This window comes from Brienomyrus brachyistius, chromosome 14 (genome assembly GCF_023856365.1).
Source record: "Brienomyrus brachyistius isolate T26 chromosome 14, BBRACH_0.4, whole genome shotgun sequence".
Classification (NCBI taxonomy): Eukaryota; Metazoa; Chordata; class Actinopteri; order Osteoglossiformes; family Mormyridae; genus Brienomyrus; species Brienomyrus brachyistius.
The window spans coordinates 4,166,451-4,193,539 of NC_064546.1; the positions used below are offsets into that span (position 1 = coordinate 4,166,451).

At 43.9% G+C, this 27,089-nt stretch overlaps 1 protein-coding gene across 1 annotated transcript; it reads right to left on the reverse strand.

Annotated features, from left to right (window-relative positions):
- Positions 1-329: 329 nt before the first annotated feature.
- ivd (isovaleryl-CoA dehydrogenase) lies at positions 330-26,658 on the reverse strand. Its single transcript, XM_048973814.1, has 12 exons — positions 26,426-26,658; positions 24,199-24,288; positions 21,352-21,403; positions 12,337-12,506; positions 12,030-12,123; positions 11,695-11,810; positions 10,841-10,937; positions 9,303-9,396; positions 9,029-9,110; positions 8,447-8,551; positions 7,982-8,054; positions 330-1,419 (listed from the first exon to the last, which is right to left on the reverse strand). Exons 1-12 carry the CDS (start codon positions 26,549-26,551, stop codon positions 1,286-1,288), a joined length of 1,233 nt encoding a protein of 410 aa, XP_048829771.1. The 5' UTR covers positions 26,552-26,658; the 3' UTR covers positions 330-1,285.
- Positions 26,659-27,089: the final 431 nt, after the last annotated feature.

Sequence of the window (27,089 nt, forward strand, 5' to 3'; positions counted from 1 at the left end):
TAAGCAGTATGAAAATGGCTAAACTGAAGGATGAACAAAGGTTTCACAGAATTCAGCATTTATAACATTACACTGTCATTTGCCTTAAAAGCGATAACCTTTTAACCCACTTTCGCCAACAATCACAGCTTAATGGCAGAAGGATAAGGGCCATGCTTTTTCCAAAATGAATCTCAATTATTTAGAAAACCTGTTGGCCCCGTGATGAATAATTCAAATTATTCTGTCCATGTTTTCCAGCAGGCTTGGAGTTTCTGAAAACATCAAGAGGACTCTGAAAACCACAACAAGCAGTGTTTTGGAATTCACACAAAAAAACCCCACAAAAATTAGAAGTACATTTCAGGTTTTATTGGGACTCAACTATTTATTATCATCATCATCATCATCATTATTATTATACATGGGTACTGTAGCTCTTTTTTTCCTAACTACTGATTAAAAGAAGATACTACAGAAGCTGCACATCAAATGAGGACGTGGTTTTTAACCCTATAATGACGACATTTTAGTGTGTGCGAGGTACAAATATCCATTAATTGATCTGGAAGCTCGGCTGATTCATTTACGACTAGATTTTACAGTCACACAAAAGAAATAATTCTTCGAGGGCTTCCCATCATTGATGGAGATGGCCGCACTTCCTCATTACAGGGAAAAACCCGTGAACCAAACCGCCGAGCATATAAAGTGATGTGTCCTTGTTTATATTGAGGTCAGATGGGTTTCACAAAGGGAGAAACTATATTTAAAGACCAAAACAACAGCATGTAAAATTTAAGAGATCTCAGGTTTCTCTTCAAATAATATCATTGAGGGGGGGGCGGTGGTTTATATGAGGTGAAAGTCTCTATGCAGGGAATCGATGTGGATTATGGGAAATGATTTCCCAGAAAAGAAACCATGAGGAGATGTCAGAGGGCAGGCTGTTTACAGATTATCTTTGCAGGACCAGTTTAGGAGGAAGTCACCTTTCAATGTGAGCAATCTCCCGTCCGTGGTGGACGATGGCGAGGAGTGAAAGCGGGGGTGTAACATACCACCCAACTTTCACGGGAACTGCCCGAGGAAGCCGTTCCCACTCCTGAACAGCTGCCCCCCTTCTCACTGCAGTAGGCGAGGGGGGCTCCCTCCCGCCAGAGTCATACTGACATTATAAGAACCCCACAGCTGTCCAAGTCTCAGCTGAAGTACCCCTCGGGAAAAAGTGTAGCTATCTGTGAGGCCTCAGAGCCTGAGTTTCATTTGACCCCACCCCTCCCCCACCCCCAAAACCCAAGGTGGCTTATTTGTACATGGCATTGAAGGCCCGGCCAATGACCATTCGGCGGATCTCGCTGGTGCCGGCCCCGATCTCGTATAGCTTGGCATCACGCAGGAAGCGCCCCATGGGGTAGTCGTTAATGTATCCGTTGCCCCCTGTTGGCAAAAAAAGAAACATAAATAAATATTTCATTATCATTACAAAAATCACTGTATTTGGCTTGGGCCGGATGCTCCTGTTCTTATGGTTCCTCGTCTCCTCCACTCAGGGCAGAAACACCACAGAACAGCCACTCTGATCTGTAATCTGATCAAAAGGCCTTAATGTAATTCTGCAGGCCATATGTGCTACGTTGGATTATTGCATTACGTTTATGGTTTACAAGAAATGTTTCAGCGGTTTTCCGGGGTCGTCTTTACAAACGTTAGCCATTAGTGGAGGGCATGGCGCCCTAACCACCGCTGAGGTTACCACCTGCTATATTTTGCTTTCAAAGGCAAATTCCTTCACCATCGTGCAGCAGGTTGGTTAAGAAAGTTGGCTGAAGGTTATGATGCAGCGCAGCCAGGCAGGTGGATGGGCAGGAGGAGCTGCATTTGCTAACGATTACTGCTTCGTCATGACATACGCTGACAAAACCCTTGCAGGCTGGAATGACTTGGTACGATTAGGGGTGTTAATAATTAAAGTGTGTTCCTGGCCTGGTCTTTAGTCCAGGCTCTCCACACAAGGTTCAGGGCTGAAATCCTCCATGAGAATGGACTTCTGCTTTATGGTAGGACTACAGGTTAAAGGAGGAGGGTTTATTCACTCTCGTAAAGTTCAAGAGAGAAAATTACGAGTGGAAAAGATCCCAGTTATAAATTACTGAACATTACTGCGTGACATGAGAAAGTCTCATGGTTCACGGGGTGCAGCAGCATCTGCAGCAAAAGAAGCAACACATGGAAGCGGGTGGTAACAGATGCATAGTCCACACTGCGAGGTGGTAACAAATGTCCACAGTCCACACTGCGAGGTGGTAACAAATGCAATGTCCACACTGCGAGGCGGTAACAAATGTCCACAGTCCACACTGCGAGGCGGTAACAAATGCAATGTCCACACTGCGAGGCGGTAACAAATGTCCACAGTCCACACTGCGAGGTGGTAACAAATGCAATGTCCACACTGCGAGGCGGTAACAAATGTCCACAGTCCACACTGCGAGGTGGTAACAAATGTCCACAGTCCACACTGTGAGGCGGTAACAAATGCAATGTCCACACTGTGAGGCGGTAACAAATGTCCACAGTGCCCACTGGACATGTACAGACATATGGGAACGAGGCAGTAACAACTCTGTTCATACTGTGGGGGTGTTAAACGCAGAGTCCGCAGTGTCTTTCAGACAGGTGTAAACACAAGAACGGAGCAGTAACAAACGCAGAGTCCACTCTGCCTTCTGCACAGGTGTAAACACATAGAAATGGAATGGCAACAAAAGCAGAGTCCACACTCCAAGGGGTCTGCACTGCCTTGTGAACAGGTGTAAACACATGGGAATGGAGCGGTAACAAATGCAAAGTTTGAACTGCTTTGCAACCAGATGTAAGCACAATGGAATGGGGCAGGAACAAACAGAGTCCGCACTGCCTTCTGGACAGGTATAAACACGGGAACGAGATAGTAAATGCAGAGTCCACACTGCTGGGCATTAACAAATGCAGACTCTGCACTGCCTTCCAGACAGGTGTAAAAACACGGGAATAAAGATGCAACAAAAGCAAAGTCTGCACTATGGGCTTGGTAAAGTGTTGGGCAGTAAAAAATGCAGAGTCTGCACTGCAGGGCAGTAAAGCAAATGCAGAGTCTGCACTGCAGGGCAGTAAAGCAAATGCAGAGTCTGTGCTGCCTCCCGGACAGGTGTAAACACACGGGAACAGAGCAGTAACAAATGCAGAGTCTGCACAGTGGGACAGTAAAAAATGCAGAGTCTGCACTGCCTTCCGGACAGGTGTAAACACACGGGAACGGACTGATAAACACACAGTTTGCACTGCCTTAGGACAGGTGTAAACACAGAGAAACAGAGTGGTAACAAACACCGAGTCCACACTGCCTTTCAGACAGGTGCAAAAACATGAGAATACAACTGTAACAAATGCAAAGTCTGCACTATGATTTCCACGTTGGTACCGAGAATTGCTGACGCCATTTCTGCCGTTTCCTGCAAGAGCCAAACTGGTTGCTAGTGCACAAACATTAAAACTATAGATATCACCTAAATAACTAGAATTTAGTCATTGGAAAAAATCTTCGCAAAGCTTATTAGTCTTCTGATTAATCCATCGGGGTTTGGAGATTCACCTTCGCAAGCACCGACCCACAATCTCCGTTTAAAACAAGAAGGTAAGGGCCATGCCTTCTACGCCTGTGTTCTGCAGCTCCTGTACCATGTACAGCGTAGACTGTCCTTCCGACACTCCCGACAGTACAGTGTGCCAGAAGTGCTTAGTTATTGTAGAGTTGGAGGACAGGATTCGCACACTGGAGGAGTGCATTAGCACGTTAGTGGAGATTAAGCAGAACGAGGGATTTACAGACCCGGCCCAATCAGAGCACACAGTCAGATTAGATCTGGCAGTTGTTCGTCCTTCCTCGACTATCTTCAGTCCGGCTCCAGCACCAGCAGCCAGCACATGCGAGGCCTGGGTTACGGTCAGACTCGGTCCTAGGAGCTCTACCCCAAGAGCTCCTGCATGCCAGTCAACTGTTGCGCTTAGCAACATATTCTTTGTTCTCGGCAGTACGAAAAAGGTGCTCGTGATTGAGGACTCGATCGCTGGAAATGTTGCCTTTATTAATTGGGACCTTTTCTGGGAACGGCCTGGTTTTTATGAATGGGACGGTCTTCATCCTAACTGGAGAGGATCATTTATGTTATCCCAGAACATGGCGAGTAAATTACCTGCCTGACTGAGCACCAGTCAGGCCTCAGCCTTGCCATCTTACATCGAAGGCTGTTTATTCTCCCACCTTTGGATCATGTTCGGCCTTGACCCAGGTGCTCCATCACACGGTGTCCCCTAAATCTAGCAACTTTTTAAGGATAGAGTTGAGCGAGTATAGAAAGAATACTGTAAGCATTATTAGACCAAGATTTAGACCTAAACGTTCCACTGGGGGCTCCGGTGCAGATAACTTAATATCAATTCCATTAATAAGATTGAATGAATCACAACGTAAACCCATCATGAAATGCGCACTATTGAACATTCGCTCTTTAGGAAGTAAATCACTTCTTAATGATATGGAGCTGGACACTGCTGCAGACCTGTGTTTTTTAACTGAAGCCTGGCTCAGACCCCGTAAGGAAAAGTAGTAAAGATGTCCCAATGTTCTTGGTTGATCATTTGAATACAGACAGTGTCAGCAATTCATGATCATGGGGGAGGCCAGGGACAGAATGGGGGTTCCAGTCGGCACTACTAGGGTGATAAGGAAGATAACTGAATTACAATGATCAGAAAGTCTCCATCCAATCCTACCCAATTCCTGTCTCAGGTTCCTCACAGTCCAGGGGGGTCACTCATTATATGTAAATTCACTGACAGCAGCTACACACAGCACCTACACACAGCACCTACACACAGCACCTACACACAGCACCTTGTTGGGGTATAAAGGGGGGCAAAGAACTGTCCTTAATTAGTATTTGAGCTGCCTTTCAATACTCGGTGTATGTCTACACTGAATTACATTATATTATTTTTTACTGTTCAATAAACCACCGTTTTGCTGAAACTCCTTACAGACCCACAGATACTATACTTCTTGTTGAAGCCTCACCTGATGGGTTTAGTTTTGTACAGAAATCACGTGGTTCTGGGCGTGGGGGCGGCCTGGCAACTATTTTTAAGACAATGTTAAAAACCGAACCCAAGATTATCAGAGATTTTATAACATCTGAAGCACTGCTAATCCACTTGGTGTCTGACCTGCACATCTATATTCTTATAGTTTATAGACCACCAGGATCATACATTTCATTTCTGGCAGAATTTGGGGAACTTCTCTCTGACTTAGTGATTAACTTTTAATACTTGGAGACTTCAATATACATGTGGACATAGAGCCTGATGCCTTCAGCAAAAGTTTCCTGTCCCTCCTGAATGTCACCGACACATAACAGGACCAACACATGTTCACAACCATACACTATACTTGGTTATCGCTCACGGAGTTTCTGCTCATCATGTATCTGTCTGTCCATTGGATACGTCCTTCTCTGACCATTTTCTATTCATCTTCTTGACTGAGCCACCCTCTTTGACTATAGCAGAGATTATTAGGACACGTCACCAAAATGATAGATTCGCTACGATTTGTTAATGCAGTAAGTAATACGAACTTCATGTCTAGTCAATGAAGTCACCCGTGACTTCAATACAGTGGTTTGGCAGATTTTAGATGAAATGGCTCCTTTGAAAAATAAAGTGGTAAAAACCACCAGACCCCTCCCCTCTCCCATGGTTTAATTATTACTGTACACATGCTTTTGCAAACAGGAGTGCTGCAGATTGGAGCACAAATGGAAATCCACGGGCTTAGAAGTGTTAGGAGTTGGCATGGTCTTATAGCGTGCAACAATACAAACTAGCCCTCCATAGGGCACACAGCCTACTATTCTAACCTCATTGATTGCAATAAAAATAACCCCCGACTTCAAACCTGTCCCAATGGCTCACAATTAACTTCAGTGCAAACGGATCGTGAACACAACCTTTATGATTTTTAATTAATTAATGAACAAGACCTAAAAACTATTATAATTACGATTAAATCAATCATGTGTCCACTGGACCCAATCCTCACTAAGCTTCTTAAAGAATCCTTGGGAGTCCCTGTTATCAGGCGATGTCCCTGACCAACCGAAAGTAGCAGTAATCAGGCCACTACTGAAGAAGCCAAGTTTGAATCCACATGAGCTCAGCAGTTGCAGACCTATCTCGAACGTACCATTTTTGTCTAAAGTTCTGGAGAAGACAGTTGCTGCTCAACTTACCTCATACTTGGAGAGACACAGCATACTGGATTGTTTCCAGTTGGGCTTTCATCCAGGACACAGCACAGAAACTGCCTTGATTAAAGTCGTAAATGACATAATAATGGCAACTGATGCTGACAGCACGACTGTGCTACTGCTTCTGGACCTTAGTGCTGCTTTTGACACAGTTGATCATTCTGCCTTGTTACAAAGACTCAAATTTGAGGTTGGGTTATGTGAAACGGTGTTGAAGTGGTTTAAATCATACTTGAACATACTGATAGCGATTAGTTAACTGTCAAATACTTGTACTCCATCATCAATGTCATTGGTCAAATATAGGGTCCCACAGGGATCAGTGCTTGGTCCTTTATTATTTTCCCTCTACATGCTGCCATTAAGAAACATAATGAGAAAACATAATGTTAACTATCACTCCTTTGCCGACGACACCCAAATATGCATTTCCGTTACGCCTAACCGAAGTTTACAAACTGCGTCGTCTACTCAGGTCACAGAATGCAGGTTTCTTTGTCGTTCCACATATGAATAAAGTGAGAGTGGGTGGTAAAGCATTCTGCTACAGGTCCCCAATATTGTGGTATGGTTTACCAGCCTATGTTTGGGATGTCGATTTGGTCTTGGTCTTTAAATCTCGACTGAAAACCCATTACTTCAGTTTAGCTTACTCGTGACCTACCACATCGTAACTATGGCTGCTGGTGCTGCTGTACATTAGCTGGAGTCCAGGTTCACGCCCATGGAGGGGTGACGTCGCAAATGGGCCATACGAACTATATCATTGTGGGTGCAGCCTTCAGTGCAAGGAGACCTTGGCTACCCCTTAGAGGCCAACAAGGATAACGAACTCATTGATGGACTTTATCTTCATTCTTAATCCCAGCATATACCTCCCTTTTAGAAAGCAGGTCCACTCTTTTCTGTTTTCGGTAATGTTAGTATGCCCAGGGGGGTTGGGCAGCTAGTTGACCTTGGACCCCCAGAGGTTTTTTTTTCCCCCTACTTGGGAGTTTTTGGTTCCTCTCCTCCATTGTCTTCTGACTTTCTTTGTTCATTTTCTTTCCTTCCTTTTTTCCCCCCATTCTGTATCTCCCTCTACTTCTGTTTCATGTATCACAACACAACCCTATAAAGCGCTTTGGGATAACTCTGTCGTGAAAGGCGCTATATAAAAATAAACTGAACTGACTATGGGAAGGTAGCAAACGCAGAGTCTGCACTGCCTTATAAACAGGTGTAAACACACAGAAACCGAGTGGTAACAAATGCAGAATCCATATTGCCTTCCAGATAGATGCACATGGGAACGAAGCTGTAACAAAGAATTCACACTGTCTTCTGGACAGGAGTGAACACATGGGAACAGAGCAGTAACAAATGCAAAGTTTACAGCTTTGCAAACAGGCGTAAACACACAGGAATGGAGCTATAACAAACGCAGAGATTGCAGTACAGGGTAACAATCGCAGCGTCTGCACTGCCTTCTGAACAGGTGTAAGCAGATGGGAACAGGACAGTAACAAAAGCAGAGTTCACACAGCCGGCTGCACAGGTATAAACAAACAGAAATGGAGTGCTAACAAACGCAGGTGTCTGAATGACATCAGCAGCAATTCCCAAACCCGCAGTGACTGAGCTTTGTACGGAATGGCCGCCGGGGTCCCTACCCAGGCACTGGATCCCATCCAGCGCGAGCTGCGTCGCATTCTCTGCACAGAAGAGGATGACTCCAGCACAGTCCTGCAACAGCACACCAGATCAGTACTCGACCCAGAACAGCTTACTACAGCAAGTCTGACATTTTAATTTCCAAACTCACACATCCATCCCAGTCTTCAAATTCGAAAATCTTCTTTAACTAAAGGAGCTTCAAACTTTGGGTTGGGGGTTTTCTACTTTTAGTAAGTTACTGAACCATATATAATTTTAAAATAATGGTCTAAACCTTACTTTTCAGTAATCAATATTGACTTAAACATAGTACTCCCCACATTCCTTGTGCTATTATCTATATTTCTGCAGGTTTGTTTTCTTATCCATAATCCTCCTTTGGGTCCCATTGGTAACAGTCATCAGCACATAAAGGGTGAGAATGAAGGTATGTAATGTGCTCCTTGGGTTTGGGGGCTCACCTTGGAACTGAAATGTCCCTTGTCACAGGCGCGAGCCACGTTGTAGACGTATTGGCGGCATGAGCTCAGCCGCGTGTACATGTCTGCCATCTTGCCCTGCAGCAGCTGGAGAGAGTTCGGGAGGGAGGCATGTTCAGGGTAAGTGTGTGCCCCATAAAAACACACAGGGGGTCACAGTGCTGCTATACACAGAGCGGGCCGCTTCCTCCTCGCCACCACTCTCGTGCCCAGTCCGCAGCCCCTGGGGAGGTGCGAGGCGTTGCCATTACTGCATTAGGCCGTGGAGGGCAGCTTTTGCCGCTCGACCTCCCTACCAGCTCCGCCCATAATTGCTTCTTCTTCTCTGGGCTATAAGCAGGCAGAGTAATTGCAAACCTCTTGTATTTATGAGTGACTCACATCTACAGCCCATTTGCAGCTGCTCTCCCTCTCTCTCCCTCCTCTCCCCCCAGCCCCCTCTGTTCTGCTTCCTTCAAAGCCCAGCTCCTTGCCATTTGTGACGCAAAAGCTTTTAAAATCAAAGCGGTTGATTCTCACATACCTCATCATACACATACATGCACACGCGCGTTCTTGCCTCACCTGGAAGTGTCCTATCTTCTGTCCGAAAGCCTCTCTGACATGGATGTACGGGATGGCATGGTCCATTACGGCCTGCATGATGCTGAAAAGCACAAGGGACCAGAGGTCACGAAAGCTATGATCGCATCGGTATATTACAGTAAACAACAGACTTTTCGAATTCTGCAATATTAATTTGGAACTACCTAAAAGAATACGATGCAGTGAGGAACACACTATATTACTTCACTACATCGCTACACTGAGCAAAGAGAACAAAATTTTTTTATTTTACCCCAAAGGTCCACCGGACAGTACCAGCCTTTCCAGGTCCAGCCCGCTCATCAAGACGTACACGCCCTTGTTGAGTAACCCCAGGACATTCTCCTCTTGGTTGGGAAGGGATAGACACACGTGAAAATTAATACAAGCTGGTAGAGCAGAGCACAGATGCCGCAGAGTCAACAAGGAAAAGCAAAAAGCAGCAGGAGATCACAGCAATCATGCAGGGGACAACAGAACCAGAAGCAGCAGCAAAACAAAACGCCTTCATCCGCTGCTATGAGAAAACAACCGCTATAAGCAGCACTGGGGGCGTCTGTAGTTTAGTTTAACCCACGGGAAGGGATCCGTGACGCAATATCAACATCAACCTTTGGGGAGTGTTAGAAAAAAAAACATGGGGAAGACAGAGAAGCGGCACGGGGGAGAGGAAGGGATCCCGGTGGATGGATCTGAGTGAGCTAAGCTCATCATTTTGGACACATAGATGCTTTGAAGCCTGCACGCCCCCCCATATTGTCTTTCTGTGCTGAAGAGAGACACAGAAAGGGGGGGAGGGGTGGGCAACACCAAGGGTTTACACCCAACTGATCTGCATGTCCCCGACGATAACAAGGAGAACCGTTTTGTTTTACGTTTAAATACACTACAGACAGTCTTGTTAGTGCACCGCTGGCTGGGAGCCTTGGATAGTGTGACCGGAGGGGTGAGCAAGCCATGGAGGGTGGGGGGGGGGGGTCTTCATATTGATGCTGGGGACCCACTCCCCTTCCTGAGTAGGCGTCATGTGCTGGTGCTGCTCCGTGACAGAGAGCAGCTCCGCTAAAAATTAAAAATGTATGGCATGAGGTATGTCCCAGCTGTTGCCATGGAGATGTGATCGCCACACTCTGACGGCATTTTCAGTGCAAGAAAGCAAAAAACAGGCTTAAATACATACAAAGTTATACACATTTATATAATTTTATATGCATTTAAACGGAATCATAATTTTCTAGAACTGGAAAAAACTACTTAAGCTGGAAATTGCATAAGTTGTTGGGGTTGCAGAACAGACTGCATTTACCAAACTCACATAGAAACACACGCACTGGAGCCGGCACTGAAACAGGCTGACCCAGACACTTATCACAAATTAACACGGCATTAGCTGGGAGGATTTTCAGCCCCACAGGCAGAGTAGAGAGGATTGTTTTGGGAGTTTAAATTTCAGGAGGCAGTTCAGATCTCAAACCAACTTTCCATCATGCTGGGTGTGCCATCATTTGGACGAGCAGCACATGTAAGGAGCAGCTCCGAGGAACATCATAGATGTCAGATAGCTTGTTGGATTTAAGGTAGTCTGGGGTAAATGTATGTGACGAAAGATATGATCCATCTAGCCCAGACTACCTTAAATCCAACAAGTCATCCGACTAAGCAAGAAATCCTGTTCTGTGAAACAGGCCCCCGACTTCATGTTTACATAGCTTATTAATGTTAATTGTCCACCCCATGAGACGGGAGCCTCTCGGGCCAAACCGCAGCCATCCGGCCTCTCGGACTTCCCACCTGGCACCTTGCAGTCCTCAAAGACCAGCTCGCAAGTGTTGGAGCCTCGCATGCCCAGCTTGTCCAGCTTCTGGGCGGTGCTGAATCCCGGCATACCCTGGGGAGGCGGAGCGGGGGAGGGGGGACAAGTCACAGCCGGCAGGGGGAGGCACCAAGAGGCACTCGTACTGAGGTGACGGCAGCTGGAGCGCATGGCGGGGGCTCGGTCATGCTGAACTCACGCTGAACTCTGCAAACAGTCACTGCAATTTCTACGTCTTTTTATTCAACCCTATATTGTGACATAATATCAAACGACAGGCTCTCCCTACACCTCCCCCTCTGAAATCTAAGATGAGTCATATGAATCCTTAACAGACAGATTAAAGAGCAGCCTGCATTAGGGCAAAATACTCACTGGGAATTATATCAAGCATCCAGCTTTCATGTGAGCAGTGTGGCCAGGAAAACACACTAAACTGATTTATTACTCACGCCCATACAGGAGGAATGATCTCTAAAAATAATTAGTTGTGCAGAGCAGAACCAATATTTACAATTTGCTTTTATGAAGCCAAAGACAGAGGGGAATGCAAGCAACAGAGTTACCCTCCTAAATTACTTATAAAAGGACGGGTTTGTATGGAGTTTCTGTTTACAGTCGCACAGAACTACGTATTCCATATTGTGAACGCGATTAAATTAGCTACTAATCTAATAAATTAAACTAAATAGATAAGCTGCTTGGCCAAGAGGGAGCAGGATGTCAGTAAGTTATTTAATTAGTCACAGTCAATTAAGTAAGTCAATGAAGATATCGAAGAGCTATAAAACACCAAGTATAACCGTGAACCCGCTGGATTATATACACGGACCTTCTCCACAATGAAGGCGGTGATCTTCTGCTCCGTCTTGGCGTACACAATGAGCACATCAGCATCCGGACCATTGGTGATCCAGAACTTGTGACCATTGAGGACATAGCTGTTACCTAGGAAACGGAAAAAAAAAGAAAAACGCAATGCATTATACTGTTATATTCAAAGAAGCTACAATAACCCTCAGAGCAGAAGCAATAAACTTCTTTTATTGTGGGTCTTGTGGGTCTAAACATGTGGGACCGACCCCCCCGAATTTAGCGTCAGTGGAACAGCCATGTATGGTCCCAGGCCCAGTTCCGGAATGCGCCATTCCTTCAGCGGGGGCTTACCCTCCTTCTTGGCCTTCAACTTCATGGACACCACGTCTGAGCCGGAATTGGACTCACTCATGGCCAAGGCACCCACATGCTCCCCTGTCAACAGCTTCGGGGGGAGGCAGGGGGTGTCAATGAAGTAGGTATTTAAAGCACATCAATAAACTACCCATGTAAGCCCATTATGCATCATCAGTGAGCCAGACCCTTGATTAAGGAGATCCTAAATCGTCCCCTTAATGTGCAGCTAATTATTCGACCTTCCTTAAGGGCGCCTGTGAACGAGGCGTCGCTCATTTGGCCCTGCACCCCTCCCCCGCACCTTCGGCAAATACTTCTCCTTCTGGGCCTGGTTGCCGTTGCGCACCAGCTGGTTGACGCAGAGGTTGGAGTGCGCGCCGTAGCTGAGGGCCACTGCGCCAGACACCCGCGACAGCTCCTCCATCACGATCACATGGTCCAGGTAGCCCAATCCCGAGCCTCCCAGCTCCACTGCCGGAGAGACAAGGCAAAGGGTCAATTCTGCACTTGGGAACACTGTCGGCCAATGCTAACTTCCCTGATTTCTCCATTTACCCCCCTCCCCCCGACGGAACGCTACCAGGATAAAACGACATGGGAATGCTGCTACCTTCCTCGACCGGAACTCGAGCCTGATTAGCGTAGCTAATTTGACGAACAAACAATAAGAAAGATGATGCAAGAAACGAGTCCGGCGTAATCACACGGAACACAATTAGGAGCTCGTCTTTTTGCGTGTCAAAATAAATTAGATGGAAAGATAGAAAAAGCAAGAATGCTCATATGAAAAGCAAAATGAGATAAGACCTCAATGACACCACCCGAAAGAAAAGGACACTGCCCTTGGCTTCTATAAATATCACAGGACGTCGCACTACAGTAAATGATTAAGCAGGCCTTGTTCGCCACGAAGTCGGTATGAGGAATCTCCACTTCAGTAATGATTCCATAGTGTTGTGTCTCCGTGTGAGATGCAAACAAAAACAGGGTTTATATGCTTACAGGCGACGACAAAACAGCGGCAGGCAGGCGGAGCAGGGGGGCAGAGATGGGCTGCAGGGTCGGGGGGGGTTCCCTCCTGGCGAGGCTGCCACTTCTCACAGTTCAAAGGAACCGCGGTGGTTCCATTGTGTTTCCTTCGTACCGCCATTTCCCGCCGTCCCAAACATATTAAAGCTATTTTTATTTGCCAGTTGTCCTCTCACCTTGTGAACCGCGATAAGACGACACGCAAATGCGGACGCCGTTAATTACAGAGGTGGTGACTTCAGCCTTACCCGTTCCCGGGGCTAAATTTAACATCTGGGTCTCTTTTTCCATTTTAACCACGCATGGAAGCTTACGAAATTTATAGCACGATTGATAAGGTTAAGTACAAGTTCTCTTTGCGCACAAAGAAAATCACGATTAGGGAGCTGCTGTTAAAATGTCATATTAAACTAAGCTCTTCTGCATCTGAGGACAGTACAGTGTTTCTGTGGGGCAGCACTGCAGTCCCACGCTTCCAGGACCGCAGGTTTGAGTCCCTCCGCAGCCCTGTGTGTGCCCTTCGCATGCCACCCCTTTGTCTGACCATCCCTGCCTCCGGGGATCCAGTTTCCTCTTGCAGCCCAAAAACATGCAGTTACTTGAATTTGTGTTTCTGACACGCCGGCATTGTGTGTGACTGTGACCCGTGATAAAGTGTCTGGGGGCCCAGTGCATTCTGGGATATGCTCCAGAATCGTAAAAACCCACCGCTGGATAAACGGTTATGGAAGATGGAGGGATTTTCTACATCTGATTACACATGTACATTTTTTTTATACTATACAGCATTATAATCAACACAGAGCCGACAGTGCTGACTGTTACACCTGAAGCAAACCAAGGTTGTACAAGCTATTTAGAAGTGGTCAACAGAAGCCCTATGGAAACACTAACTACATGTATATTTATTTAAAATTTCATTAATGCGTCCAAACGCTCCTGCTTATACGATACTGGAACGTCATTCGCTAACCACAGTAGGAAAGAGCAGGATAAATCGCCCTTCTAATTCAAAACACAGGGAGAAATAAACTAAATTGATAGGCTTTGCCTTTATTGAGGAGGTGTTCCACAATTACTAACACGGGAGCTCATTTAAGGCAGTTTAGCACAGTGGCTGTCTCACTGGTCAGGAGTCGCCTCCATGACTGCTGGACTATTCCGGGTCTGAACTGACCCCAGCCGCGAGCACAGCTGGTGTAGCTGCCCTGTCAGAGCAGGTGTTCCCACTCACCCCAGCAACAGCATCATAAGGAGCGTAAGGATGCATCGTGATGAATCGATTGTAAAGGTGGCGATTCAGCTAGATTGACATCGGAATTGATTTTTGGGGGCAAAATCTCCCTTCCGTGCTCTCACGTTCACGCGCTGCAAATAGACGCACAAAGTAGCAGTGCCGGCATGTGAATTTCCGAGATGTAGGATGACGGAACTGTTCATTAATGTAAAGGAAGAGTTATGATGCCTTTGGGAAGCTCGCCCCTGCTTTGTAGAGCAGAACGCTCTCTATAATAATCTATGGGAGATGATGCTTTTGGGAAATGACTTTCTTGTGCTACAAAAAGTGAGGTTTTTCTCCCTAGCTACAGCAGTAATGGTCAAGGGAGCTAACTCTCTAGCTACATAAAAGTAATGTTAGCCTTTGAGATGCATGATATATTGATTAACATAGCGAAATCAGCCAATATTAATCAAAAATCAAGATATTGGTATTGGTCTAATGTGTCAGTCTTGTTCGATATTACTGGCTGATATATAAACTCTTAATATTAATTATTAATATTCAACAGTAGCAGCTCCAGAGCTGAAGGCAACTACGTCCAACTGCATTGGACGACCAGCCATTTTCCACGGTGGAGGATGAGGGATTTCATCGGTTCATTCGCCACTTAGTGGAGGTGTCAAAAACCGGCTAGCAACATGTTTATAAGTCATTACTGAATCTGGTCCAGAGATCAATCTTTCGTTTTCCACAGAATAAAAAAAAAATCTAACATCATTCTACTGATCTGTGCCGGCAAGTTTCACCGCCGGCAACCACCGACTCCCGCCCCCCATATCAGATAACCCATCCCTTGATTATTTTTTTTCTGTACAGTTCAGTAGGTGACAGTTTACACAGACGTATTCTCCCTGTTTAATAATCACAATAAAAATTTATATTAATATTAAATGAATTGTATCAAATCACGCCCTCAATAATCGTGATCAATTCAAATCACCTTGCACCAATGATTTATACCCCAGCTGCAAGTCCTCAAACAGTCACTGGTCTAATCCTGTGTCTTACTGTACCAGCAGGCTCAGTGGTAAATACAACAAAAAATATAGAGACACAACAAAAAAATTTTATTCATCAATGCATTCAATGCAACAGATACAAAAATAATTCCATCTGTTCAGTTTTTATTCCAGTACTTCTACTTCTATTACCTGTACTTTTGAGTAACTTCCCAGTTAGTGCTGGTGCTTGTGGTCAACCAATCGGCAAGTTTATCACTGTAAGGCCAACCTCAGTATTTTGTGGTTGAACAAAAAACCCCAGTCCAGAATAGGGACTAAAAAAAGGTTCTGGAACTACTTCTGAGGAATTACAATCAGACAGAGTTCCTGCGGTGGGAATACGACAGCAGTTCCTTGTTCCAGAAAAAAAGTTAATGCAATGGGAAAGTGCCTAAAATTAACTCTTAAAATAATCAAATTAGACATAGTAAACATACTGTCTATACAATTATTTGAATTAGAATATTTAAAAACTCAAGCATATTTAAAAGGTACTCTACTGTCAAAGAACTATAAAATAATAAGAGGGCTAATCTCTAAGGCTGAACTTTCACTGTAGCGCTCAATGTTCATTAGCATTTGCCTTGTTATATAAGCGCAATAAATTGCCAAATATGGGCCATTTTTCAATTGACCCCCGACTACAGCAGTCTGATAGGCTACAGAAAGACACTTTTCAGTTTGACCAGGGGATACATGCTCCTGTCCAAATATGGCAGGCGTTGAAAACACAGTTTCCTTCATTGTGTCCTGTTGAAGCAAATTCCTTGTCCTCTTGCCCAGCCCAATGAACTTGCTTAGGACAACAAATCATTGTGCAGAGGGGCATTCGCTAAAATCCCTAATTATCAAGAAAAAAAACCCAAAAAACAGTATTTTTCAGTTCTGTTATTCGGGGTGTCTGCTAAGAGGCATATAAGCAGCAGGAAATAACGTGGAGATCAGAAACATACCCAAAATATTACCAGCTTGTTTAATCATAAGCGCCTTTTATGTTCAATTTATTAGGTGTAAGAAAATTTGCTGGCTATTCACCTCAAAATAAATTAAAAAATGAAGTAACTGACCCTGAATACTCTAGGCTTTTTTACATGCATGGTGAGCCAGAGACCAGAATAGCAATGTGGCTCTTTAATATTTCATAGCTGTTTTACTATATACCTTCAACATTACGATGAGGGAAGGGCTTAACTTATTTGGGAGGGACTCTAAAATTTTCTTAATGGACATGGTGAAAGTTCACTGCAACAATAATATTTGAGTTTTTTTTTGTGAGGTCTCAAGGGACGATGATGCTTAACTGGGTACTGCTTCCACTCCAATAAGCAGAAACCTCACAGAATATGTACAGTACTATGCAAAAGTCTTAGGCAGTCAAAAGTAAAGTTTAAAGCTATTTCTCTCTTTAGTAAGCAACACTTTTGCTCAGAGTAGAAACCACAATTTAGCAACAGAACTTGTGAAAATTAAGAGTAACAACAAAAACTACTAAGAATCGATTCTGTTCACAAAAAAAGTTACTGATATCTTGCTGGATGGCTTCGGTTCCCAAACCTCTCTTCAGGGGCACCTCGGTATTTATTAAATTTCATCAGCAGCTTACTTAATTAATTAATTAATTAATTAATTAAGTTAAAATAGTCAATGAGATATTGTTCAGCTAAACGAGGTGAGTTAGTGGTCAAGTCAAAATAATGCATGGGTGTACTGGATGGATTCTGCAAATGCTGGGGTAACTTTAGGAGAGGATTTGAAATGGCTAAGCTGACAAACTGACAGGCATAATCGCATCGTTTCAGACCAGCATGAAGATCATTTAAGCCGCGTATGACTTCTGCATGGTACTGCACATTTCATCTGGAGCCTTCAAAGATCTGCTTTGATTCACATATTGATGTACAAGTTGGACCAGAAAATTCACAAATATAGTTTATGAAGTTATACATGACAACTACCAAAGCTGAAATGAACCAAAATGCATTTAATGGCAGCAACAGATGCCTTTTGAAGCATCGCAAGCTGCCATCTTCTTTGTTGCTCTTCTGATTTTGGTTAATATCCATTACATATGAAAAGCTTCTATCATCAATAACAAGAAGCATTCTGGAAATCTACCTTCAGCATCCCTGTCATCCAATCAGAGCGCAGGACCCCACAGTCACGCTGCCATTAAGGGAAGCTGTCACTGCCAATCTACAGCCCTTTGTGGTAAATCTGGCTACACCTCAGTTGTCACTGTCCACTTATAAACAGAAACTGAAGTTCACATGACCTACAACTCCAGTGTCAGCTCGGTAAATTATAGGGTTCCAGGCTGACCATCCATCTAGGGTTCCCGGGGGGGGAGGGGATTAGCTAGAGCATATCTAGCTTAAGACTCAGGATTCAGAACTGTCTTCGGGCAAATTACTGTTGGATGAATACAACAGCTACAATGATATTTGCAGAATGTGCTTAGATGCCACTAACAACCTGAAACCAGACCTATATGGATCAAAAACCTTGATTTAACTAAGTTCTCTGCTCAAACAGGGGACTGCTACCCGACACAAGATCAGGAAGGGCTGTTTAAGGCACAGAGAGGCAATACGGGGACAGCATCTCACAAAAACCGTGGGATAGGGGGAGGGCAGGCCCAAAGCCAGGGGGGGCGTCAACACCCTAATCCTTTTACATTTTATGCTTGCCTGATGCTTCCTGGCTGACCTACACTGGAGTGGCACTTAAATTCAGACTGGGAATTCCAGCTGAACCCAATACATCCCCTCAGTCCAATGCAATCATGTCCCTTTTCATGGCAAGTTTCTGGAGTGCTGAACTGGTCTGAATTACTCACCAGTATATCAACTGGTAGAGTAAAGGTAGTATGTATAACACCTTATACCCAGTTGAGCATATTAGAATAATGCATCTATTTTTCATAAACTCTTAGCCAACAAAGGGCTGCAATCACCCAATTTTATAATAGCTGTTTATCTTAATCTTCTCCTATCCGAGAAAGTGCTGAGCACAAGGTGGGAGATGCTCCGTGTGGAATGCCATTCCATCAAAGGCCACACACTTTCGCACACAAATCACAATCTGGGAAACTTAGAGACACCAATCCCCTGAAACCGCATGTCTTTGGACTAAGAGGAATCCTCAGTGGTCAGAGGAATGAGATTTAGAGCTACCCACTAAATCACTGTGCCACCCGCATCAGAACAACTGTCCAAAAAACCTGTCCAAAACTAGCTGAAAACAGGAAAATTCCACTAAGGGTCTCAGAGGATGCTCAGTGGTTTCCAAACAACCCCCTCTTAGCTACCTGATGAGTCTGTAAGTATGCCCTCAACTCCCCTCTGTGGTTAGCTCAACAAGGCAGCAAAAGTGGACAAGCATCAAAAATGACCACAAATATAACTAAATGAATCGCAGAATCGGACACCGTTATTTTTCCACTGTTGCCAGACAGAATCACAGAACCACAAACCCCCCCCCCCCCCCCCCCCCTGTGCAGAATGAAACAGCCACGAAATCCACCATTGCAAGCAGCCCTGGTGTCAATGAGGGTGACATCATCTGGGATGACGATGCTGACAGAACTGAAAGGGACAGCAGTGACGGAGGCAGAGATGCATACAAATGACCAAAACAGGGCGATGGCTCCGAAATCATGCAGATTACAGAAATAAACAAATTAGATTGTTTTTTGACCTGCAGCTGGTGTATATTTATTCAAAAGTGATGTCATACCTCTCATAAAAACGGTGCATGTTAAAATCGAGAATATATTAGATGGTACAGTACTTGAGTCGACATGTTGAATGCAGAAGAAATGTGCAGGAATTATGATCCTAGGGCCAAATCATTATGGTCAGACAACCGGGTCAGATCATCTCCGAAACAGCGAGGCTCATGGGGAGCTCATGGTCAGCTATGGTTAGTACCCACTGAGAGTGGTCCGAGGACAGAAAAACCACGAACCACCAACAGGGTGCTGGGTTGCCAAGACTCATTGACGCAAGATGTGATTGAAGGATATGGCGTGTGGTACAAACAAAGAGCGACGGTGTGTGGCTCAGTGGACTATCCCCGGCTTAGAGTCATGTCGGAAAAATCGTAAATACAAGATGAGAGCACGTGAACGTCACAAAAACGTCGTATTTACCAGTGGGAAACTGGTGGGAAAGCCCCGAGTTCCTGAGTTGGGGGCATGTCATTACAACAGTCATGGGGGAGGCGATGGATAGCTCCACTGTGTGACGCAAATTATTTTGAAAAGTAGTAAATTTTATATAGCGTGTCATTGCAAAAGTGTTTTGAATTGTTTCGAATGTTGAGGATATTGTTATTAAATGGTGTATCGTTAAAAAAATATATAGAAGTTTTTGTCTCAATATTTGATACATAGCTGGTCAGCTACCTGCTGTTTGGGCAAAGGGATTAGGTCAAGTCGATTAATGCTACAAATTGGAGGAACGAAAGATAGAGCAAAATGAAAAGCAGCTTTCTTTTCAACTCCATTTGTGTCCGACTTAACCACTTGAACAGCATCATGTCATAATTATGATTTTCCTACTCCTACTCCTACTCCCTAATCGGATCTTCCGAGTTGGACTTGAAGGCGGCAGAAGCCTCTGTGCCTGCAGCTGGAAGATCACCGATGTGAGTCCCAACCTTGACAGAATAACCACATCCGCGGGCCCCCGAGTAAGGCCCCTAACTCCCAGGCGGGCCCCCGAGTAAGGCCCATAACTCCCAGGCGGGCCCCCGAGTAAGGCCCATAACTCCCAGGCGGGCCCCCGAGTAAGGCCCATAACTCCCAGGCGGGCCCCCGAGTAAGGCCCATAACTCCCAGGCGGGCCCCCGAGTAAGGCCCATAACTCCCAGGCGGGCCCCCGAGTAAGGCCCATAACTCCCAGGCGGGCCCCCGAGTAAGGCCCATAACTCCCAGGAGGGCCCCCGAGTAAGGCCCATAACTCCCAGGCGGGCCCCCGAGTAAGGCCCATAACTCCCAGGCGGGCCCCCGAGTAAGGCCCATAACTCCCAGCTCCAGGGACACCGGACACTGCCTGACCTTGTGCTGTGACCTTCAAGTTGTTCTTACCTGTATGTGCGTTTGTGTGTCTTATGGAGAACAGGACTGGGAATTTCCCCATAGGGGGTTAATAAAATATCACTATTCTAGTGATTCAGAAGGGCTACTGCGGCAGATATGGCAGTCAATTGTGATGATGAGAATAATATGTCACAACGCACAGTGCACCAAAAACCCCCTGCAATCCTCATTAGCCGGTCTACTTTTCTGTCCTGGACGTTAAACTGTGCAGTGTGACTGCTGGAGCCTTTTCCCACACTGCACCCAATCTCTGGGACTCTTCTCCCCTAACATGTGTGTACTCTATAAAACTATTTAAAACTGCCATTAAAACTATCGTCCTATTAGGCTTGCATATACACCTCGAGTCCATCTACTTGAAAGCTCATGATTTATGGTTTTGTCATTCCCAAGTTTATTGTCGTTACTGTGTTGTTGTCCTTATTCTTTGCGAGATGACTGCAAGTGAGAAAGGTATCTTTAAACATAATGTATAATTATTATTATTACTATTACAAACCAGACGGCGAGCATCAACATGCGCCCATCTTAAGCTGAAAAGCTACGATATAGGGTAGGAACATGGAAACACCCCGAGTCGAATGCAACACTCGCACAAGTACTTTGCTTACATGTTACAGCCCTTGGAGCCAATTGTTTGACCAGGGCGCAGTCTAGACATGGTTTGCTTATGTTTACGCCAAGAGCTAAAAAAAAAAAAAAAAAACATTAACTCCTGCCATGGCAATAGCTTGGCTTGTTTCCCTGTTACTTCCTTGAGCTAGTATTATGTGTCCTTGGAATTCATTCATTTCTGAGTCCATAACAGACAGGCCAGCAACTCAAAAAAAGAAGATAAAGTGTATTCAGTATTAGGGAAACAACTGAGAAGTCAAAAGTAAAAAGCACTGGCTGGTACCATACCTGGAGCTGTGACACCCAGGATTCCCAAATCACCCATCTTCTTCCAAAGCTCCTGCACGACAAAAAGAAAAGCACAGCTCAACAAATCCACTGCAGGCCAGTTAATGTTCGCACAGCCCTTTCTCTGTGAAATCGGACAGTCACGGATAAAAGGATAAATGCTATGGGAAAATACTTTTTTTTTGGCAGTCCAGTTAACAAATCGGTCATGACAAATGTCACAGAAAGAGGACTTCCTGGCTCCCCGCGTGCTCTACCACATAATCATCCTCGATGGTGCTGGTGCCAGGTGGGTGTCCTCTTATGGACTCCCCAGGCTACTAATCACATGCACCACTAGGCTGCCCCTTGATTTTTGCTCTCACAAACATTTTAGCACTCAATCACCAAAGACCTAATGGAGCCTGTTTCAAACCACATGTTTAATAGTCATTCAATTGTAGCAGACGCCTAAGTATATAATTAAATTAGCATGCATGAGAACACTGACGGCAACGCTAATGACCGCTGATGCTTTTCTCTTGTTGAACTCATCTACTGGACGGGTGGTTCTCAAACTGCCCCAACCCCCCTCCAATTCATTTCACATATGCTATGTTCCACCGGTAGCACATCTGATGCAGTTAATAATGGGTTTGATGAGCAGTTAATCACTGCAATCAGGTACTCTGGTGGCAAAACTTAAATATATGGAATGACTAGGAAGCCCTTTGATAGTTTTGCAACCCACTGTATTAGACAATGTAGCAGTAAATTAAATAGGGACATAAACAACTAATTGCCATCATACAGCATCTGCCAATCTTGTAAGCAAGTGTGCTACAGTCATGCCGTATGGCTGAAAAAAAAAAAAACATCAAGAAAAAAATCTACAAAGCCATTAGTTTTAACATGTCACTGATGTTTGATTCTTAAACCTTTAGTTAATGCCAGTCCATGCACAATGCAGAAAGGTTTCAATCTATGACACAAAAATCATTCTTCATTCTATGATCATACACTACATTGCCAAAATTATTGAGACACCTGACTTACACACACATGAACGTTAATGACATCCCATTCTTAATACATAGGCTTTTATATAATTGGTCCACCCTTTGCACTTATAACAGCTTCAAGTCTTCTAGGAAAGCTACCCACAAGGTTTAGGAGTGTGTTTATGGGAATTTTTGACCATTATTCCAATAGAGCATTTGTGAGGTCAGGCACTGATGTTGGATGAGAAGGCCTGGCTCGCAGTCTCCACAGTAATTCATCCCAAAGATGTTCTATTGGGTTGAGGTCAGGGCTCTGTGCAGGCCGGTCAAGTTCCTCTACACCAGACTCGCTCATCCATGTCCTTACGGACCCTGCTTTGTGCACTGGTGCACAGTCATGTTGGAACAGGAAGGAGTCATCCCCAAACTGTTCTCACAAAGCTGAGACCATAAAATTGTCCAAAATGGCTTTGAATGCTGCAGCATTAAGAGCTCCTTTCACTGGAACTAAGGGGCCAACCCCAACCCCTGATAAACAACCACACACCCCACAACCCCCCTCCACTAAACTTTACAGTCCAGTGGCGGTGTGCTTTACACCACTGCATTGGACGCTTTGCATTGCATTTGGTGATGTACAGTAAGGCTTGGATGCAGCTGCTTGGCCATGGAGACCCATTCCATGAAGTTCTCTACACACAGTTCTTGGGCTAATCTGAAGGCCACATGAAGTTTGGAGGTCTGTAGCTATTGACTCTGCAGACAGTTGGTGACTTCTGCACACTGTGAGCCTCAGCATGCGTTGTCCCCGCTCTGTCGTTGTCGTTGTTCCCAGTTGCTTCTACTTTGTTATAAATACCACTAACAGTTGACCGTGGAATATTTAGTAGTGATGAAATTTCATGAATGGACTTATTGCACAGGTGGCATCCTATCACGGTACTATGCTTGAACTCACTTAGCTCCTGAGAGTGACCCATTCTTTTGTAAATGTTTGTAGAAGCAGTCTGCATGCCTAGGTGCCTCATTTTATACACCTGTGGCTATGAAAGTGATTGGATACCTGAATTCAATGATTTGGAGGGGTGTCCCAATACCTTTGGCAATATAGTGTATAGATTATGCTTGCTTACGTTTTTTTTTCCCATAATGTAAGTTAGGAGTTTGAGGAAAAATGGCTTGCAAATCCGACATCCATTTTTGATGCTCGTTTAACAGATTTTTTGTGGATCCACTTTTTCCAACCATAACTAATCAGTGCCAGTCAACCCACTTGGCAACACAGGTGGTCACCTAGAGTGCCATCCTCTACCAGAGTGCCTACTTGGCAAACTACTAGCAACCCCCCCCCCATACACATCTTAGACTAAGTGAAATGGGCCAATAAAGCTTGTGGGGGGAGCCACACGGTTTTGGATCGTCACTGATCCACAGCTGAACCATGGCTGGTTACTTTCAGGTTTTTATAATCTTGAGTTTCAAAATGTTGTGTTCTGACCCCGCTTTAAAAACAAACTGCATTTCATTTAAAGGAGATAAGATCCATCAGCATCCACTGCGCTGGCAATGCATTTTTCCTTAGTTCTCCATAAATGGAAACGCATCTAATCGTTCAAAGCATGTCTATCTTCCGCTACACGTGTTTGTGAAGATTAACAGCCATCTGATTATTTAGGCATTTAACTGCTCCACCGTCACACGCTTAGTCACGTGACCGTTCCGATTCTCAAACGAGGCACACCTTCAGGAAAAGTGCTGAAATGCAGCTTGATGTTTTGATTATTACATAGTCAAGGGGGAAAAAACCTGTAAAGTGGAAAAAACAACAGACACCATCACAGTAAAAAGTGAGATCCAATTATCTTACCCGCATTCCTTTAAATTCATTGCTCTTATCAATTTCATCCGCGTGGGGGGCCAGTTCTTCCAGAAAAAACCTTCGCACCGTCTGTCTGAGCTGAACGAAAAAAAAGGCAGGAATCCACATTTTTTGTTTCTCGTTTGTCTCATCCTATTTTCAAATACAAACAACGGGGTCCATTGGTGTAATATGTCTGTTCCGTCCATTTTTAAACATACATACTATAGATTCTGCTTATTACTATGCAGTATCAATAACTTCAACTGTGATAGTCAATACTGAAGCTACCATTTCGAGTGCCTGTTGCCCCAGGCGACATGTATGCGAATTCAGTCATACAAAGGAAGAATACTCAACATACAAGACAGTGATTCTATGGGAGTTACCATCTTACATCATAAATGTGCATTTTATAGCTTAATCTTAATTTCCTTGAATTTTCCAGATAGCACATAAGTACAATGTACAACACAGGAAGTGAAGAGAAAGATGTGCATTGTTACTTAATCGTGTAACTCATCTTTCTAAATGACACATTTCAGAATCGGATGTTTAAAAATAATACAACCTGCACATCTATTTTTCTTTTGCTTACCACTCTCCTTTATGCATAAAACCTTCTATTTTTAAGTTCACATATTGTACAGAGATTAAAATTTAACTTCAAAGTACAACAATAGAACCTCCCCTGGGACTTGGACCCATGCAGGTCAATCAGTATGCTAACCTTCTTTAATCTATATGCCACCCGCTATCCCTAAACTTATAATGTATTATTTTACATGCCGCCTTAGCCAACAATTGATCGGCTACGTGCGCATTTTCATTCACCCAGTAACAAAGCTACAGAATTCATCTACATATGATTAAACACCACCAATTTCTGAGTGACACTACAGTCCTTACATTTTAACAATAATATAGAAAAAACCTTTCCAATTGGAAAAAAATATCCATTTTATTTTTGTGATTCAACTTTCTACATATACACTTTACTAGTAATAATAGATGTTCTATTCACACCAATCTAAATCATGATTAAAAATCTTATAGTTATGTTCAAGTTAAGGAGTCGAGGATATTGCATTCAGCTAAATACCAATCCAGGAAAGCTTCCGGTGCTCAATCCAAAAATATCATGCGGGTAACCTTTCAACTTTGTGGAGCTATTATAACTTTTATATAAATGTTGGTAATAAATTTATCAGCTAATTAAAACGTTCACATTGACCGTGGTTTTAATACATTTATGCGGGTCTTTTTAAAAAGAAGGCAAAAACAAGTTAAGCTTAAGCGTTCGTTTTATTTTGATGTGGTTTAGTGTCGTTGTTCGCAAGGTCAACGCTAAGTGATCTGCAAATATTCACAAAAAGTAAAGATAGAAATGAAACTAGTCGTACATAGGGCATCAATTTTGTTCCGGAAGCTAATAGGGATTAAATGATAACAGTTTGCTTGACGGGGCACAAATACTTAGCAATGGCGTTACTATTGAAATACATGAACAAATTGAGATAAAACATGTGTCCCGATTCATTAATGATGAACGTACATGAGATCAGCATTTCACTTGTTTTTTTTCATTACTTGTTCCTTCAGTAGTTAAAGTTTTACGCGATTAACAGACAGAAAGAAATGCAGTAACTACTTAGGATAAAATTTATATGGATCAGGATTCATTAATGATGAACAAACATGAAATCAGTATTAACTTATTCGTGACTTGTTCCTTCAGTAGTTCACAAGTGTTTACAAAATTAACAAAAAACAAGTATTGCAACTACTTGAGACAAAACATGCGTCATGATTTATTAATGATGAATTAACAAGAAATCGGTATAACTAAGACTTCGTGGTTAATTAATACATAATAGCGTAATACTATATTATATAATTGCTATAAGTTACCGGTTGCTATAAGTTACCGATTAAATTAAGCAGTATTAGTCGTTTTTCTGTGCTTGTGCGTATTTTCTAAGAATTGCAGGCGATGGCGCAACAACCCAAAACATAAAATCAATATTTCCCGTGCAACTTTCATTATTAATGTTTAGTTATCATTTGATTTTCAAACAGGCGCGAAAGAGGCTTGTTTGGTTTTACATAAAAATATGCTAATGGTAGATTTATGGATAAGGCGTACACAGTGAATTAAAGTATAAATCGTGCATTAGTACTGCACTGTGGACAGTCTGGCGTTTTTTCTCGGTCTGCGTGGTGATCCTTTAGCTACCTGTATTTGCTCGTCGGTCAGCCCATTGACAACATCATCCACGGGCACCGCACTGGCACAACCGCGCCTTGGTAGCGCACTGAACCTGATCCCGAACTGCAAGGCTCTCCGCGCCGCTAGCATCATACCGGACACTCCACGAACTTGAAAACAGCACCGACACGTAAATAATCGCAGCGGAAGGTCACGGTGAAGGAAAACAGCGGCGCTCGTGTCACGTGTGGAACCAGCCGGGCGCCATTCTGAGAAGGGAAATAAAGGGGCATTTAAAGGCGCCACGCTCAGTTTCACTTTCTGCGCAAAAACACTCGATCTCCACCTCCGCCTGGGATGAACTCAGTCACTCTATTGTTCAGAATAACCCGTCGACCTACCACGTGTATTTTATAAGTAAATTACTAGCACGTACTGTATTTAATTTATATCAAGTTTTTCATGGTTGAATTTATTCTTGTATCTATTCTGCCGTTACCAATTATACACGAATTGTAGCTATTCTTCGTAAATGTACAGCTGCAAATATTTATGGCAAGGTTTTTAAAAGCTTCTTTACATCCACAAACCAAAACATTATGCCCCCCCCGGGATATATTAGATGGTAAGCCAACATTCAGCACTCGTCGACATTTTGAATGCGTAAGAGATTGATAGGAATAAAGATGTG

Coding starts and splice junctions, on each gene's coding strand:
- ivd (XM_048973814.1), bottom strand. CDS start 26,551: ATGATGCTAGCGGCGCGGAGAGCCTTGCAGTTCGGGATCAGGTTCAGT. Junction 11,811..12,029: donor GTTGAAGGCCAAGAAGGAGG/GTAAGCCCCCGC, acceptor TCCGTTTCCTAG/GTAACAGCTATGTCCTCAAT. Junction 8,552..9,028: donor AGAAGATAGGACACTTCCAG/GTGAGGCAAGAA, acceptor AACTCTCTCCAG/CTGCTGCAGGGCAAGATGGC.